Source organism: Aythya ferina (genome assembly GCF_964211825.1).
Source record: "Aythya ferina genome assembly, contig: HAP1_SCAFFOLD_37, whole genome shotgun sequence".
Classification (NCBI taxonomy): domain Eukaryota; kingdom Metazoa; phylum Chordata; class Aves; order Anseriformes; family Anatidae; genus Aythya; species Aythya ferina.
Genome location: NW_028181461.1, coordinates 18,702 through 36,875, shown reverse-complemented (window position 1 = coordinate 36,875; position 18,174 = coordinate 18,702). Strand labels below are relative to the sequence as shown.

Genomic DNA, 18,174 nt, shown 5'->3' with positions numbered 1-18,174 from the left:
CCACAGCTTCTCTGGGCAACCTGTGCCAGTGCCTCACCACCCTCAGGGTAAAGAATTCATTCAGAATTTGTCTAGAATCATCCAGATCATTAATGAAGATGTTAAAAAGACTGGAGACAGTGTTGATCCCTGATCTACACAGCTAGTTACTAGCTTCCAATCAGACTTTCAGTTGCAGATCACAACCCTCGTGGTCCTTCTGTTCATCCATTTTTCTACCAACATCAGTCTCTCCTTGTCTAAGCCATGCATTGTCAGCATCTCTATGAGGATGTTATGGGAGACAGTATGAAAAGCCTTACGTGTGGAGGTACACATGTAATACACGCCCCTTCAGCACCAAGCTAGTCTCCTCATTGTAATGGGCTATCAGTTTGGTTAAGCCTGATTTCCCCTTGGTAAATGCATGCTGAGTACTCCCAACCGCCTTCTCCTTCATGTGTTTGGAAATGGCTTCCAGGAGAGTTTTCTCCCATCACCTTTCTGTGGATAGAGGTGGGGCTGGCAGGCCTGTTATTTCCCTGGATCTTTCTTTCCTCTTTCCTATCTTGAAGATAGAACTGACATTTGCTCACTTCCAACCTTCAGAAACCTGTCCCAGCTGCTATAAGCTGGTCTCTTCAGTAAAGACTGAGGCAAAGAGGGCTTTGAGCAGGGAGGGACAAAAAGCGAGGCTTCTGCAAGTACATAAACAGCAAAAGAAAGACTAAGAAAAACATTGGCCTGGGACTGGATGGGACTGGGGAATGAGTGACAAGCAACAAGAAAAAGGCTGAAGTACTCAATGCCTTCTTTTGCTGTTTATGCTGTTTGTTGTGATGCCTTCATATCAGCTATTAACCTTTCACGCAAATAAAGTTTTTCTCTTGGACCTGCAATGATTGCATTCCTTTGATCATGACTTATTTCACATTGCTCTGAGCTGCTGTTATAGTTTCCCTAGCTCATTTTGTAAAGTCCTTACTTCTGTTTCTAAATCTCCTACTTTTCCAACTTCCATCTCTAGTTGTGAGGCTTGTAAACAGGCTTTGTGGGCTTCTAAGATCTTCCTCTCTTCTGATTACGATGGTTTCTTGTCCTCTTGTCCTGCTAATTTAGGAGTTTCCTACTCCCCTCGTTTCTTGATTTCTTTTTGTAACTTCTTTATCTCTTCATTATATTATTATTATTATTATTATTATTATTATTATTATTATTATTATTTTATTTTTTAGGATATTCTGTGTGAGTCACATAAGCTATATTAGAGTGTCCACATGGCACATGGCTTCTTTTTTACTGGATTTAAATTTTGCCCGTTTGCAATGCCTAACCTAAGCTTCACAGTCTGCAGAGGTGGCATCTGCTACTTTGAAACAGCAGATCCTCCAAGATCAATTTTCTCCTGTTAAATCACCCAGTTGTGGAATTCGGTAACATCCTTTTCCTCAGTGACATATTTATTTAGTGTGAGCTGCGAGGTCTGTTTTATCTTTTGCACTTCCCGCACTGCCTTTGCACAAACAAACTCTATGAAGAGTTTTGTTGTGGGCTAACTTACAAGGAGTTTTAAGTGTGCTTTTTGTAAGAACTAATTCCACATTTGCTTTCCTTCAGAGTTCAGTTGATTCTGAGCATCCAGAGAGACAGACAGCAAGGTGCACTTCTGGTCATCTCATTTGCCATCTTTACAAGCCCTTCACTTTTATTGCAGGTTTTGTCTCTCAGTTTTGGGGCAACAGGACAAACTTGGGGTGTGGCTGTTCCTCAGGGCATATTCCCAGACAAAATACTGTTTGAGTCCAACCAAGTGCGTGTCAGGAGCTATTCCTGAAGTCAGACAACCAAATATTAAATCAACAAAGTTTCATTTATTGAGGAATGTCTGTGTGCAGCAGCAAGGGCTGCCTTCAGTCCAACATTCTACCTATAGTGCAGCTCCTTTACTATATAGAGGCAGGAGTATTTCATGCTGCTGATTTACTGCCATCCATCCAGGAGCTATGAATGACTCAGACGTCTGCCTTGGAATAGTCTATTTCCAGATGCCCAGTGAAGTTTGGGATGAGTCTCACCAGATGATGAAGGGGTAAGGTTACTCAAAAACACAGAACAGGCACACTAATTGTCACTTTTCCTGGCACATAAATATTTATTTAGATGTGTTCAGCAATCTTGCCAAACCTGGATAAGCTCAAACCCCCCAATAAAAACAACCTATTTGTCAAGCAAGCAGGAATAGGAAAATTCACAGAAGAGAGAATTTTGACTCCAGCACTCCTACGCTGAATGCAGATGAGAGATGTACATAAAAAAATTACAAATGTATCGCCTGTACCTTGCCTACATTCTCCATCAGACTATTACACGTAGGTCTGTCACGCATGACAAAGAGCCACTGCACAGAGAAAGTGCAAAAATGAAACTGATTTGGAGAATTTAGTTCAAATGGTGCCTACACATTTGAGTTCTGTAATGTCAAATGGTGCCTTCAAATTTGGGTTCTATAATGTCAAGGATAGAAACTGCACAGACAAAGGTCCAAGTGTGCAATGAAACACACACAAATCATGATATTCAGAAATTCATCAGAGACTATATCTTCAGGAATTCCTCTGGGGTCCGCCAGCACCTGGAAGATTTTTCCAGTTATGGTCCAGTTACAGAGGAACTTATGGCACAGATGACTGAATGAAGACAGAAGTCTCTGAGAGCGTTAGGAAAAAAGAAAGAAAGTGAGACAGCAAGCTTTCTAATATGATTAAAGTGGGGAGAACTATGCCCTAAGTTTTGTGGTGAGTGGGGTCTGGTCCCCAGTGTTGGTCTGTTGGCTTCCCTTCCTTTTTTCTCTTCCTCTGCTTCTCTGACTCACAACACCTGCTATGTGCAGACCTTATAGTTCTACAAAAACTTACACTGATTCTTACAAAGCCTTTTTAGATTTACACACATTAACAAAAAAGCAGCTCCCAACAGACAGTTTTGAGCAGTACTGCCAGAGATCAAAAATAATAATAATAAAAAAATGCTGCTAACAGGGTGTTTGTTGAGTTGTGGGCAAGTATGGCTTCTCCTAGATGAAAAAAAAAAGTTCCCAAGAGCCATATCCTTTGAAATCCTACCTGGTGCAACAGCATCAAGAACAAATAGCTCTTCCTGTCTCTCTGTAGATAGTTGTATTACCACATTTGAAGGAGAATTACACAATCACTCATTGCCATCCCACACCCATCATCATAATTCCAGTCCCTGAGCCAGCACAGCAGAATGCCCAGCTGAGCCAGAAATGACTGAGATTGACTGCTGATCAAGCCTATTTATTCTTTATTGCTGACTGCTCTGGCAAGACTCACCCTTAGGTGCAGCCAAGCAAACCTCCCTGTTTAACCCTTGTAGCTTTGGATCTGACCTTATGCTCCAGCCCACATGGCTGTGAATGAGTGGACTGGGCACAAGCTGAGAGCTCTGCATTCCGCACCCTCATGTCCCAGCTGACACCACTGATGCTGTGCAGATGCTAAATCTTCCTGCTGCCAGGCAGTCCCTGAGCCCAGGGCAGCTCCAGCTCCTTGGAGGTCTGTGATGAAGCCTACCTGTGGGCTGAGGTAGAGTTGTGAGATGAGCTCTTGACCAGAATCTTCCCCAGGGAACCTTCTGAGGGAGTGCATCTCCTTGTGGCAGTCTGGCCTGAGGTGACTGCCAGAGGGAGAAAAAAAATCAAGAGACCGGTTGATGCGGAGCACAGTGTCCAGCTCCCCACAGCATGTGCTGGTGAGCTTGCACTCCCATGACCTGTGGGGAAGACACATGCAGAAGAGCTGTGGAGTCAGCACAGCCACCAGGACAGATGCACCTGACATTGCCCTTGACATGTACTAACCCCAGCCTGCCAGGACACCACACAGCCCATCCAGCGCTGGGCCAGCTGGGGCCATGGAGATGGAACATGCTAAGGCCAGACCCAGGCCCAGATGATGGGCGGCCATGGGGATGTTCTGCCCTGGCGCTAGGCCCAGCGCTGTGCAGGCAGAGGGCATCCAGATGTCCCCAGTTATAGATGGCACGGCCACTGGGTCAGCCTGTCTGGAGCTGGGTGCAGCACCCAGCCCTTCAGCCCCTCCAGCTGTTGCAGGAGGATTTCCACTGGTGGAACAGCCAGGCCTTCACAATTCAACGGGAAAGTAGAACATTTTGTTAATTGCATGAAAATCAAAAGAAATGATGGTGGATGGGACACATGAGGTTTACAATTGCAAGGAGGAAAGTACAGGGCAAAGCACAGCCCCAGAAGGAAAAAGAGAGACCTGTACCCTGTGCCCTAAGACACCTAGGAGAGGACTGGGCTGAGGGGCCGGTATAAGTGAAACTCAACAGAAGGGAGAACATGAAGGTAAGGAGAGAGGTGAGCTGGGTTTTAGTGGGAAAAGAGCTACAGAAGGGAAAATAAAGGTTCTTGCCAAACTAAATCTCTCTTAGATACTCCCAAGCGCTGAGGGAACCTGATGGCACCTGATGGCAGGTGCAAGACAAAGACCATTTGTCCACTGAAAATGCCTTGTGGAATGAAATGTGACCATAAGGCATGGAGAAATTCCATGCAACAGAACAAGCTGGGGGCCAACTGACTAAAGAGTAACTTTGCAGATGGGGACTTGGGAGACCTCATATTGAGTAGGAGCATGCAATGTGTTTTTGGCAGCAAGGAACAACAGCTGCACCCTGGACTGCACTGGCAAGAACATAGCTGGAAAGTTTACAGGCATGAGTCTACTCCCTTTATTTGGCACTTGTGAGATCATATTTGCTGGGAGGGGGAAGCAGACAAGACCATTCTAATTGTCCAGACCATCTGACTCTGTTTTGGTATCCATATCCTCCTGCATTAGCTTCACACAACTATCCCAGTTCCAGCAGTATCTCTTTCATGTCCCAGTACAGCGGCTAAGGGGATCCCCAACCTTAGCAGTTCTTCCATGAGTACCATTGCCACATGTTCCATTGACACAGAGTACATTGGGCTATACAGAAGGTGGGAGATATTCTGTGTAATTGGACCCTTCAATAAATGTTCAGAATGTTAACTATCCTTTAAAGGAAACTAAACCAAATAAAACAAACACAAACCAAACCAAACAAAGCAAATAGAATCATAGAATGGTTTGGGTTGAAAGGGACCTTAAAGATCATCTAATTCCAACCCCTTGCCATGGGCAGGGACACCTCCCAGTGGATCAGCTTGCTCAAAGCTCCATCTAACCTGGCCTTGAATGCTTCCAGGGAGAGGGCATCCATGACTTCTCTGGGCAACCTCATCAACTCCTTCAGCCTGTCTTCTCAGGAGAGGTGCTCTAGTCCCTTGAACATCTTTGTGGCCCTCCTCTGGACTTGTTCTAATAGGTCCAAGTCTTTCTTCTGCAGGAGGCCCAAAAGCTGAACACAAAGCTCCAGGAGGGGTCTCGTGAGGGCAGAGTAGAGGGGGTGAATCACCTCCCTCACCCCACTGGTGAGACTTCTTTTGATGTAGCCCAGGGTACAGTTGGCTTTTGGGGCTGCAAGCATACATTGCTGGCTCATGTTGAGCTTCTTATCAACCAGCACTCCCAGGTTCTTCTCATCAGAGCTGCAAAGCAAACCAAACTAAACCAACCAACCAACCAAACAAACAAAAGTACTACTTTGAATAGCATACTAATGGTAAAATTAAACAACTCTGCTGCCTTTTTCTCCACTAGGAAGGACACTGCCTGTGTCTTTTCAGCTCTAACTCATGATCTATTTCTGGACAATTCTGAGCACAGGTGTAATTTTCTAAGATGGTTTCCATATATTTCTATAGCCGTTCGTGGACCACTCTTCCTGGGCTGACAGTTCTCCATCCATAGGTAAGTCTTGGCTTTCCAAGGGAAGCAAACTGTTCTTTGACAGTCATCCAGTAACACAAGAAAGGCTCACTACAATGAAAAAATTGTACTCCACAGGGAAGAGGGGATACAGAAACAGAACTGTGTTTTTACAGAGATTATGTTTTTTCCAGTACCCAAATCCTGAAAAGCCTTCTGCACCATCTTTTGCCCTGTCTTAGGGCTCTGGTATCATTTTGTGCTGTGCGTGTGCGTGAATCTCCTCCAGCTCACCCTGGGCACTCATATGACCATATTGTTAAAAAAGGAACAGATCCCACCTACCTTGGCACCAGAGTTGTCTGCCTGAAAAAGTACCATGTTCATGTGAGCAGGATGAGCAAGTCTGTACAGGGCTCTCTTGCTACTGCTGCTCACCAGCATGGCATCTCTCCCTGCTAGCCTGTACAGTGCAGATAGTCAAATCGGTCAAAGGAGAAGCAACAGACCATGGCCATCTCACACATACGTGCTGGGGAAAAGTAGCATTGCAGCTTAACCCCTATCAAAATCAAAAGATTAATTCACAAAGGCCCAAGATCTGCAGACATGCAGGAAATGCAGAACCCTATGTATGCTTTTTATCGTAGAATCATAGAATCATTAAGGTTGGAAGAGACCTTCAAGATCATCTGGTCCAACCATCACCCTACTACTAACGTCACCCACTAAACCATGTCCATAAGCACTAGGTCCAAAGGTGAGGATTCTCTCCAAATCCAAGTCAACCCTTCCAAGTTTTCAGATCAAGGACTACAGGGAGGGGGGTAATGACAAGAACAGGTTTGTATTTTCAGGAAGTACAAATGAAAGGGCTTTCAAAAATATCTTCTGCAGTGGAATTTATGCCTCTCTACTAGAGACACAAACAGTACTCCTGCAGACAAACAGTACTCTGTACAAAATGTTTGTAGAGGCAGTGAATGGCTACATAGCTCTGTAGCTCCCATATGAGACCTCACACAGCAGGTCTCAACTTCACCTTCATGCTTCATGCCATTAAACTGCTCCTATCTCAAGCACACAAGTTTGCTTCAATCTTATGTTTTCTCCCCACTGCCCTGTCTTGTTGGCTTGGAGGCTTCACTGCCTCCAGGGTTAAGCCCACTGATGGTGCTGATGGAGCAGCAGGTGGGAGAGCAGTCAGGTGCCAAATCTGCACTTTTTCCAGCCTGCCTCCCCTCCCTGCACACGCATTTTGCTTGTGACCAACAGGGCTGGAAGCAGCTTGGAGACCTGGGCCTGAGTCTAGTGCAGCCTTCTGCTCCATCTCTGCTGCTCCAGCAGCCAGAGACCTTCACAAAAGCCATCCATTCTTCTGTGCTACTGCCAGCTCACTGGGCAGCCCCAGTCCGGCCCTGGCACTTGTCTCCCAACCACAGCAAAGGGCTGCTGTTCCCCTGGGCCACTCAGCGCAAGCAGGATGATCTGCAGCCACAGAAGAGCCTCCTTGCAGCTGTATGACCTCCCAGTCTCCACACAGGACAGCACCTCCAGACCCGCCAGGACAGCAACCCTGAGGCTGTGCAGAGCAGCGAGGGGACACAAAGGGGAGGAGTGGGGCAAGGCTGGCTTCAGCCCACTTGGACACCACAGACAGTGTGGAGCACTGAGGGAGCTGCAGGTGGAGGTGCCTGTGCTGGCACAGTGTTTGTGACAGAAGGCATTTGTGTCCCTCTAACAGCATCCCATCCCGACTCTGAAAATCTTTTTCATTTCCAAAGACAGCACACAATTTTCCCCCAAATACTTATACAATAAAAGACTTCCACAATAAAAGATTTAACCTTGGTTGAGTATCATCAGGTGAGGGGCTGCTTGAGCAAACAGGACATACTTAAGTCCATGATGAGCTCTGATGGGACCCACAAGTGCTGAGAGTAGCTGGCAGTTTGGGGTGCAGAACCACATTCCTAGAGAGACATGTCAGGGTTATTAGGGAGGCACCCAAGGGCCCACACCATGGACAGTGGCATATGCTAGCAACTAAGCTGAGGAGTATCAGGGTGTCTGAGGAGGAGATTGGTGGAATTGGTTGGCCTGTTCTCCCACGTGCCTGGTGACAGGATGAGGGGGAATGGGCTTAAGTTGCGCCAGGGGAGTTTTAGGCTGGATGTTAGGAAGAACTTCTTTACCAAAAGGGTTGTTAGACATTGGAACAGGCTGGCTGCCCAGGGAAGTGGTGGAGTCACCATCCCTGGAAGTCTTTAAATGACGTTTAGATGTAGAGCTTAGTGATATGGTTTAGTGGGGACTGTTAGCGTTAGGTCAGAGGTTGGACTCAATGATCTTGAGGTCTCTTCCAACCTAGAAATTCTGTGATTCTGTGATTCTGTAATTGTGCTCTACCATCCTTGGGACAAAGGCATTGGCCAGTCGTAACATATGATTCTATAGATTCCCTACCCTCTCACTACTGGACATGAGGGGTTAATCTAGGAATAAGGGGGAATGGAAGAATTTTTCTGGTCAGGGCAGCAAGCAAATCCTCTCCTTCCCTACCTCGCCTTCCCAGGTGCCCTTATACAATAGGTATGAAGACTGGGAACTTGAAGGTCACAGATTATCAAGGGATGTCTCTAGATCAGCTAACCTGATCCTTATGGGTGACTTCAACTTCACAGACATTAACTGGGAATACCAACTGTCAATACAAACAGTATTCCTAATGAATTCCTAACAGAAATAACTAATGCACACTGAAGCTAACTTCTTGGTACAGGCACGAAGGGGAAAGGTGCCTCCAGGATTTGTTGTTTGTAAACAGAGAAGGTAAAGTGGCAATTTGTGGCTGTCTTGGCCAAAGTGACCATGAAGTAGTTGAGTTTAAAATCTTTGGTGACAGGAGAAAAACTCCACTCAAAATGTCATCCTTGGATATGAGAAGAACAGATGTCAGGCTATTAACCACTTCATAAGGTCCCTTGGGAATCTGTTTCTGAAGGTGTCAGAGTCCGTCAGTGCTGGTCACTTTTTAAGAGCCATCTCTTAAGAGCACAGGAGCAGGTGATTCCAAAGTGTTAGATGTTAAACAAGAAGGACAGAACGCTGGCTTGGCTGAGCAGGAATCTTCTTCTATAACTTAGGCGGAAAAGGAAAGTCTATGGACACTGGAGGCAAGTTCAAGTGACAAGGGAGGACAACAGAAATGCTGTGTGCCTGGAAGGAGAAAAGTGCGGCCAAAACTCGGAGTTGAAGCTGGCCAGTACTGTCGGAGGCAACAAAAAGGGCTTTTTAAAGTATGTCAACACCAAAAAAGGGACTACAAGTAACAGTGGTCTATTATTCACCTCACAAATAGGGTCACAGACAAAGCAGACATCTAATGTCTTCTTTGCCTCTGTTTTCAACACCGACCACGGGCCTTGGGACACCTGGAGCCCTGTGTTGAAATCCATTACTCCTTGTCCTGTCACTACATTCACTGATAGACTCCCTTTCCAGCTTCCTTGTGGCCCCCCATTAGGTACTAGAAGGCTGCTGTAAGGTCTCCCCAAACCCTGCTCTTTTCCAGGCCAAACACCCCCAGCTCTCTCAGTCTGCCTTTATCGGAGAGATGCTCCAGCCCTGCAATCATCCTCGTGGCCCTCCTCTGGACTCGCTCCAAACGGTCCATGTTGTTAAACCCCTGCATGTTCTGTTTTCAGGTGATTCATCATGACACACAAAATTATGGCTGTAAAAACCTCAGAGACAAACCAAGGAAGTTTTATTACCAGAAAAACAATCGCAAGAATCCCAAAACTTTGAGGGATGAGGGTCGTGTGTGTCTTTCCCCCCCTCCCCCCCCTGCTCCCCTCCCATCTTCCCATTTTGTAAAACATCACAACAAAACCAAGCATCTTCAGGAACTTTGAAGAAAACTGGGAGATTTCCCAAACCTTTTCCCATCCATGTTAAACCAAAACTTGGATTCACTGGAGCAAATCCTGACATTTTGCTCAGTTGTCCAGCTGTTCCAGCTCGTCCATGTCATCTGGGTCAAGCCTCTTGATCTCGGTCTCTGAAGAAAGAAAACAAATGTCAGTGCCTGCCCAGGAGTTGGCAAAGGCATAGCACTGCTGCTCGGGGGCTGCTAGCAGTGGCAAACCCTGGCAGCCATGCCCAGGACTCTCGGCTCTGCCTTCCACAGATGACATAAAACAAGCTGTGAGCTGTTCAGAATGTGGCCGGAGGTGAGAGGTTAGAAACCTGCCCAGCTGTTTGCATCAAACCCAGTTGAGTAGAGGTAGAGGTAGAAGTGACACAGATTCCAGCTATCTCAGGACCAACTGGCCACCTCTGGGATACGGCTTCCTGGCTCAGTGCACGTGCTAACCTCGCTCTGGGCTGAAAAGCTACCCAAAGTGCTCAGCATGGCATTTCCACACTGCGGAGTTCAAAAGATAATCAAACTTTGAGAGAGCACAACAGACACAAACCTGACCGACAAATGATAAGGGACGTATGTAGTGATGGGAACCCAAACTGATCAGTCACACTGACTGATGGAGCTCAGAGTGTTTATTCCACAGAGGTTATCCGATCAAGGACCTTGGCAACTGGGCAACGTGGGAAAAGGAGGAAACAAGCAACAAAACACCTGACACAGACCTGACAAAACCAATGAGACAATGACGAGAAACTAACCTCACCACTCACACTCATTGGTGGGCTATCGAGAAACTACAGCTGCCGCTTCCCAGAAGAACCACCTGCACTTTACAGCTCGTAAGGCTGTGAGCCAGGGGGACCTGGACTGGAAGGGGTGTGGGAACTGGGAGGGCTGTACAAACCCAGGATGGGACGTGCAGGAGGAAAGGGAGGTGGGACGTGCAAAGAGGGGGTAAGCAGGAAAGGGCATAGAAGCGGCCACTTGCATGTGAAATGGGGCTAGTCGGTGTGCTTCTTTGGTTTAGCCCCGACACTGATCGCCACGGTCTGTCTTGTAGTCTTACGCCTGCTTAAATCTTTTCCCACTTCTGTCTCCCTGTGATCTCACACTCAATCCCTGGTATGTGTGTGTGTGTGTGTGTACGTGCGTGCGTACAGCAGAACAGCAGTACCTTCTCACCAGCTACTGCTGAGACCCGTGCATGAATGAAAACTGGTGCCAACTCCTGCAGTCAGACAGGGACAAGGCTGCCCTTGGCCTCGGCTGCCACCTACTGGAGCCACTGCAGGGGTCTCACTGCAGATGCTGCAGCAAGCACGGTTCTTCAACTCCCAGCCACTGGGCTGGGGATGCTGTGCATCCAAAAAAACATCTGCTGGGGGGCACCGGAGTGACTGTGACTGTGTGTGCGTGTACATGATGAACTCGAAGTGACAGCTGCTGGAGGCAGAGGTGAGCATCTGTACCTCCTACAGACTGTGTGGGTATGGAGGGGGTATGTGTGTGTGCATTCACCCGCAAACTTCAGCCTGGGCCAGCTAGTGACTGTGGGGTACCTCAGGTCCACGCCAGGGTATCAGGTGCGTGGGTGGGGTCCGTGCCCAAGAGAGCAGCTGCAAGAGGTGGCCACACTCCTGACATCCCTTAACGCTTCCCAATGCACTCCTCATCCACGTGTCCCTCAGCTCTTCGCAGCGTCTCAGAGCTGGGCACAAGGATACTCACGGAAATGCTCCTCTATACTGTGCACGAGGTACGTGGTCTGCCTTTCCACCATGTTGAAGGCAATGCCCTTCTTCCCAAAGCGACCCGTTCGACCAATGCGGTGCAGGTAGGTCTCAAAATCCAGCTGCTTCTCCTGATTAACAGGGAGGCTGAAGTTCACCACGATGGTGACTTGTGCCACATCAATCCCTGAAAGACAGAGAGGTTTCTCGCAACCAGGCTCCCACAGATCCGAAGGCAATCACCTGCGTCCAGATCGGGGCTAGTCCACTTGCAGTATAAAGCGGTCAGCCCTGGCTCTGCAGCACACACTACAGTGACATGTCAAGGCAACAAAAGACCTACATGGAGAGGCCACGGAGCACGGGTTGTGTCACCAGAAACAAAGCAGCATCGTGTGTCCCCTGTGAGTTGATGGGCCATGGGGCAAAGCAAGGGGATTCCCACACTGCAGACGCCGCCAGGGTGTTGCTTTTCAGGATACGCTACCTCTAGCACAGACGTTTGTGGTGATGAGGACCTTCTCCTTCCCATCGCGGAATCTCTGAATCACATCGGCCCTCTGCACTATGGTCAGCTCTGCCGTCAGCATGGCGACCTGGTGCCCATCTTTGCTCATCTCCACCGACAGCCAGTCCGCACTCCTGCGAGTCTAGATGCGTGGGAGAGGCAGGAGGAGCTTTTGCAGCAGCTCTGCTGCTGCTGCTCCTCTCAGTCATTGCCTATCCTTCACTGCTAAGCTTCCCCTAAATCCCTTCAGTTGAGCCCCTGCTGCTTTTTAACAGGCAGAGCCTCCAAAGAAGACCAGAGCGATGCAGGCGAGCAAGAAGCCCAACACAAAGTGCAAAGGGCAAGGAAACACAGTATGCTTCCTATGCAATGCTCCCTGGGGAAGCCAGGCAAACGGGATCTCAACCGTCACGACAGATGCTGCTAGAACACCTCTTTTAAAGGCTGCACTTGCTGCAAGTCATCGTGCCCGTGCTTTCACGCTCAGCTCCAGCCAATCTAATGGCTGTGCCAGAAGGGCTGTCCTTTAAGTGCTGCCCAGGTGCTTCCCATCCCTCCCTTCCTTTTGATGGTCTCAGCAGAAGTACTGAGGCCACGCTGTAAGACGGATCGTTTACAAACCACTGACTGCAAGGACACCACCACTCTCTCCTGGCAAACTAGCTGCTTTACCTGGCAGAATATCATAGCCTGCCCAATGGTGATGCTGCCGTAGATGTTGCACAGGGCCTCGTACTTCTCCTCTCTGTTCCTGCACACAAAGTAGTACTGCCTGATATTGCTCAGGGTCAGCTCTTCCTGACGGAGCTTTATTATGATGGGGTTGGAGATAATTTGCTTTGCAAAATTCCACACTGTTTCCTTGAAGGTTGCAGAGAAAAGCAGCATTTGGCAGCCCCTCGGTAAAGCCCTAGAGCACAAAAAGGACTTGTTACCCCTGAGGCATGCTACAAGCTACCTCTGGATGAACAGGCTTTGGAAACAAAGGGATTCCTCCATCCAGGGAGGGCCATTCCTCACTCAGCGCAGCACAGCACAGCACTCCAGAATGAGTCAGCCCTACGGAAGAGGCCTGTCGGAATAAGCTACTCTGCATTTGCAGTATTATTATTCCAAAAGGCTATCTACTATCGGAGGAAAAAACACCCAATTAACACTTGGCCTCCTTCTTTGCACCTGCAGACACCGCTCACACACAGCATTTCCACGTGCCAAGGACAGGTCCCCGTATCCCCTGATTCTCGAGCTACATTTCAAGCCCTGTCATTCACTCTGTAAAGACCTTCATGGCCCACAGAGTTTTTCAAAGCTGAGCAACCAGCAAAAAGTGGGGGAGGAGGATTTACTTGTCTACGTTCTGATCAGGAGCAAAGCTACGTCTGGCCAAGGACATCCAAGGGATGTAGCAGTCAGAGACAATTTCTTTGGCTCCCTTGTTCTGCAGTTTCTTCCACACAAAGTGGATTTCTTTCTTCCTCTCTCTCCCTCTCTCTCTTGTCTTTTCCTGTCTCTCCTCTTCTATTTCTTTCGCTACCCAATGTATCTAAGGGCATCTCGAAACACCGCATTTGACTATCTCAAATTGTGGCAGGACACAAGCCAGCACTGGTATTCACCTCTGAATGCGAATGCTTTGGTACGAGAAGCCCTGACGGTCCATCATTACGTCAGCTTCATCCAGCACAAACAGGCTGATTCTCTTCATATTCACCACTCGCCGTTTGAAACACCAGTCCAGCATTGTCCCAGGAGTCCCGATGACAATCTGCTCCTCCAGCAAGGCACCTGGCAGAACTGCAGGAGGAGAAATCGTATCACACCACCTCAGTGCAAGGAGCATTATGTTTCTCGGCCACACACACCTGGCTGCGAATGAGCAGGGTAGTATCCAGAGAGATAGGGACTCAACATCTGCTATGTTCCGGCTGCTTGAGCATGGTTCCCACCCTGCTGCGTCAGCTTCGGACTGCCTAGCAATGCCTTTGAGGGGGTCATTGCAAAGCGGAGCTCAGGAGCTTAAAATTGCAGGGAGCCATCAAGCAGGGCTGACGCTTCCCTGACGCCTTGTCAGGTGGAAACCAGCAAAAGGGGTGCCCCACCTCTGAAAGGAGACAGCGGTCACGAGAATGACTCCTTAGAAGGCACGGGAATTCACACGCCGTTTCATGTGCCTTCAGAGCTCCGCACAGCTCCCGCTAGTTCACAGCTCTCACAGCATCCCGCTAGCTCCTTACAGGACTGTTACACCGCCCGCAGCTCCGCTCAGCAGGGCTGGACTCACCTCTGTTTCCCTGAACAGCGTACGTAACCCTGATGTCGGCACAAAACTGACCCATCTTCTCGATCACATGTCCGATCTGCAGGGCCAGCTCGTAGGTTGGAGCCAAGCAGAGGCACTGAGAGATAAGACAGCTGTCAGACAAGAGCCACATCTTTTAAAAGCACGCAGTGCCCCTGGCATGGCATACCCTACGCAAACGAGAAGGCATTTCAAAGGAACGGAAAGCTCAGCACGCTGAAATCTCACCGCTAAACTCTTCCAAATCTGCAGAGGGATCAGCAACGGCAGTCGCATTTGCAGCTTTGGAAGGTAACCTGGAAGGTACAGCTGAAGGCAGAAGGGACTCAAGGCAGCTACTAGGAGAGGTCCCTTCTTTACTGTGAGGGTGACAGAGCGCCAGAACCGGCTGCCCAGAGAGGCTGTGGAGTCTCCTTCTTTGGAGACATTCTAAACCCGCCTGGATGCCATCCTGCACAGTGTGCTCTAGGTGATCCTGATCAGCAGGGGAGTTGGACTAGATGAGCGTCAGAGGGCCCTTCCAACCTCGCCCGTTCTGGGATCCCGTGATTTCTGCTAGGGAAATTTGTTTCCTCAGGCACAGTGCCATTTGCTTCTGTGCCCAGCTTTCAACTGAGAGTTTAAATTACATAGGATGCTTGAGACTCAAGACTTTGAAGTGCAGCACCCAGCCTGCGTAGGTGCTTCTGAACCCAGAGAGGTGCCTTGCCTTCTCAGGAGCTTTTACGGCACCAGAAACTAGCGCAAGTCACAGCAAACAGCTGGAGTCTCTGCACGTGCTTCTCAAAGCTGGCTGCATGCTCCTCAAAACAGAACGTCAGGATACCTAGGGCCTGGCTAAATCCACTGCTACCCAGTAAAAGTACCCTCCTTTAGCTGGCAGCTGCATCTGCTCCCAAGCTTTCTATCCAACCTCCCTGCTGCTGGGACGCTACCTGGGTGTTTACCAGCCCACTACAGTGGCTACAGCGGCTAGACCACCGTTGAGACTGGGACAAAACCAGAGCTCTGTCCACGGACAGCGGCTTGAGGGTGCAGCCAAACCCCTGCCGCATGGCCTTTCCCCTTCCTACGTTACCTGCGGGTACTTCTCTGCACCGTTAACTCTGCTCAACATCGCCAACACAAAAGCTGCCGTTTTCCCTGTCCCTGACTGGCTCTGTGCAATCAGGTTTTGGGGCCTGCAAGGCAAAGGCTGCTTAGCCGAGCACAAAGGCTTGGCGTCCCCGCACCGGCACCCCGACGCCACGGTGCCGCAGGGGAGCCAAGGCGGTGGTGGTACCGCTCTGCTCACCCGGGCGGCCCCGGTACTCACGGATGGGCCAGCAGCATTGGCAGAGCTGTCTCCTGGATCTTGGACGGCCTGTTGAAGCCCATGGCGTAGACCCCCTGCAAGAGCTCCTTCTTCCTGCCCAAAAGCACCAAAAGCGACCGTTCCACAAGGAACGGCTAACAGCGCCCAGGGGCAGCTCCAAAGCCCGCCTGCCTCGGGGCTGCCGCCTACTCACAGGGGCAGCTCCTCAAAGCTTTTCACCGAGAAGAGAGGCGAGCTGGGGTCCTGCTGCAGGATCTCCACGTGATGGCTGGACTCCACGAGGGACGTGTGGATCAGCTTGTTCAACAGCGAGCTCTCCGCCAAGTCCACTAGAGAAGGCGCGGGCTCGTGACAAGCCCCGGTGCCCAGGAGAAGCCTCCCCTCGGGCCCCCCGTCCCACACACACGGGGCTCTCCAGCCATCCGCCCCCACCGCCCCTGCCACCGCCGGCTCTTCGCCGAGCTCTTCTCCTGCGCAACCTACCTCAGTCCCGAGGAACCCGGCTGGACTTCACGGCAGCCTGGCACCCTGCCCCGGCCCACGCCTCCGCTGCCCTCGCCTGCTGCCGAGGCTCCGGGAGCTGCCGCTCCCCCAGCCCGGCCCCGGGGGTGCCGGCCCTGCGGCCTGCGCGCAGGCCCCGGGGGACAAGGCCCGGCGGGACCCACCTCTGTCCTCCTCCTCGCTCTCCTCGTCCTCGCTCGTGCAGGCGGGCTCTGCCACGGGACAAGACACACGACGCTCAGCACCTCCCCGCAGCCCCGCCCGGGCCGGCCCCGGCACACGGGGCCCCGAGGGGGGCCGGCCCTCACCCCGCTGCCGACACGGACACAGCTCCCGGCGCCGGCCCGCGCACCGCTGCCGGCGGCCAGGCGAGCCGCACAGCCCGCACAGCCCGCGGCGCCGACGGCAGAGGCGGCCCCGGCCAGGGGAGCGCGCGGGGGACGGGCTGGCCGGGGACGGGCTGCCCGGGGACGGGCTGCCCGGCAGGAGGCTGCCCGGGCCCCGCGCCCGCTCCCGCCGCCGGCCCCCGCCGCCCGAGGCCATCGCGCCCCCGCCGCCGCAGCTCGCGAACCTTCCCCAGGCGCCGCCGCCTGCTGCCCCCCGGCGGCCGGCAGGGCGCAAGGCGGCTGCCGGCGGGCCCCGGACAAGGAGGGCGCGGAGGGGCCCCACACGGGCCTACCCCAGAGTTCAGCCCGTAGGACTACGAGCACAGTCCTAACCTCCGGCTTGGTCCGGGACCACGTCCCTGGGGAGCCGGTGCCAGTGCACGACTGCCCTCTGGGTGAAGAACCTCTTCCAGTCGGCCGGTTGGCTAGTAACTGGGTCACCCATCTCCAACAAGGGCCGGAATAAGTTTAATATTGTCTTTTGTAGTATTTGGAATTGGAAATTGTTACAACGAATGTCCATGTTAGCTTCCTTGACAAAAGTGCATGGCAAGGTATTGAGGGGTGTTGTAAGTTGCCCCCTTAATTAATTTTCAGAGAGCATTGCATTAATAATAGAAAGGAATTTATTGAGTGTGGGAATAGAAATGTTGTTTTTGCAGAGTTACGTTGTTTAGAAGGAGGGAATGTGGTACTGAGATATGCTTACAGTGATAAGAAAGTTTAGCAGGCGACCTTGTAAAATGCAGACAATCAGACTCCTTAGGACAATTAGGTGAAAATCATGGTGTCAAGTCAAGTCAGATAAGTGAAGAAACATTACCACTTCAAGCAGTAAAAATGTCAAAAGAAATTTGAAATTTAACAGGCCGGCGACTGAAGGCCATGCATTGTTTGTGAAGCATCAGATAGATTGTGAATCTGGATTACCCACTCAGTGGGGAAACAGGGGAGGGTCCTGCCATCAAAAGGTATATAAACTGTGTTTTGGAACTAGTAGATGCGCTCTCTCCTGCTTGTGGGGCGCCCGCCGTTGCAATCGCGAATAAATTTCTACTTCACTGAGATCCTCGCCTGAGCCTAAGTTATTGGCTACGGAGTGTTTCTCACAATTTGGGGGCTCGTCCGGGAGCCAGTCACCTACTGGGGAGCCCCACCGCCGCAGCAGCAGGAAGGCATGCCCCGCTGATTTCAGCGGTCCTGTGCATCGACGGTGGCGGTTCTGCGGAAAGCTGACAGAGGGCCCGAGACTGGTTAAAGAGGCAGGATCCGTGAAGTAGTGGGGAAAGGAAGAAGGTAGGCACTCCGGTTTTTTTTTAAGAATCGATCCGGTAACTCTGTGCACAGACCAAGGTCAGAAATATTGAGTATTGCCTTGGGGGTCGGGTGATCTGGTGTATGGTAAGCCCTTGCACGGGGAAGTGCTGGCACTACACCAGGGGAATCTGGTGTACGGTAATCCTTGCACGGGGAAGTGCTTGGAAGTACACCAGGGAATCTGGTAAACTCAGGTGTGCGGTAACGCTGGCACGGGGAAGTGCTTGGCGGTACACCCCCATCTTTCAGTACGTTGGTGTGTGGTACACTGCAGAAGGGAAAATTCTGTAGCACATACTGGCGAGGGTTAGGAAAAATGGGAAAATATGAGTTCCAGGGGACAGGGAGATATCCCTGGGGGAGTGCCT

General features: G+C 50.6%; 1 protein-coding gene and 1 long non-coding RNA gene across 2 annotated transcripts in view; one reads left to right on the top strand and one right to left on the bottom strand.

Moving 5' to 3' along the window:
• Positions 1-10,841, top strand: part of LOC311428229 — a 14,730-nt gene extending 3,889 nt beyond the window's left edge. Inside the window, exon 2 of the long non-coding RNA XR_014687628.1 lies at positions 9,527-10,841. This is a non-coding gene — a long non-coding RNA (uncharacterized lncRNA). The remainder of the gene's footprint in view (positions 1-9,526) is intronic.
• LOC311428221 (ATP-dependent RNA helicase DDX25-like) lies at positions 9,567-18,174 on the bottom strand. The gene is made up of 11 exons (XM_084539760.1): positions 16,412-18,174; positions 16,268-16,315; positions 15,796-15,931; positions 15,603-15,695; positions 15,366-15,468; positions 14,270-14,384; positions 13,605-13,782; positions 12,661-12,898; positions 11,968-12,130; positions 11,479-11,667; positions 9,567-9,882 (listed from the first exon to the last, which is right to left on the bottom strand). The coding sequence occupies exons 1-11, from the start codon at positions 16,644-16,646 to the stop codon at positions 9,821-9,823; spliced, it is 1,560 nt and encodes a 519-aa protein (XP_084395886.1). The 5' UTR covers positions 16,647-18,174; the 3' UTR covers positions 9,567-9,820.

Excerpts from the sequence above, each read along its gene's own strand:
- LOC311428221 (XM_084539760.1), bottom strand. The coding sequence starts at position 16,646 with ATGGCCTCGGGCGGCGGGGGCCGGCGGCGGGAGCGGGCGCGGGGCCCG. Across the intron at positions 15,696-15,795 it reads AGCTTTGAGGAGCTGCCCCT|GAAGAAGGAGCTCTTGCAGG; the intron begins GTGAGTAGGCGG and ends GCTTTTGGGCAG. Across the intron at positions 9,883-11,478 it reads CAGTATAGAGGAGCATTTCC|AGACCGAGATCAAGAGGCTT; the intron begins GTGAGTATCCTT and ends TTCTTTCTTCAG.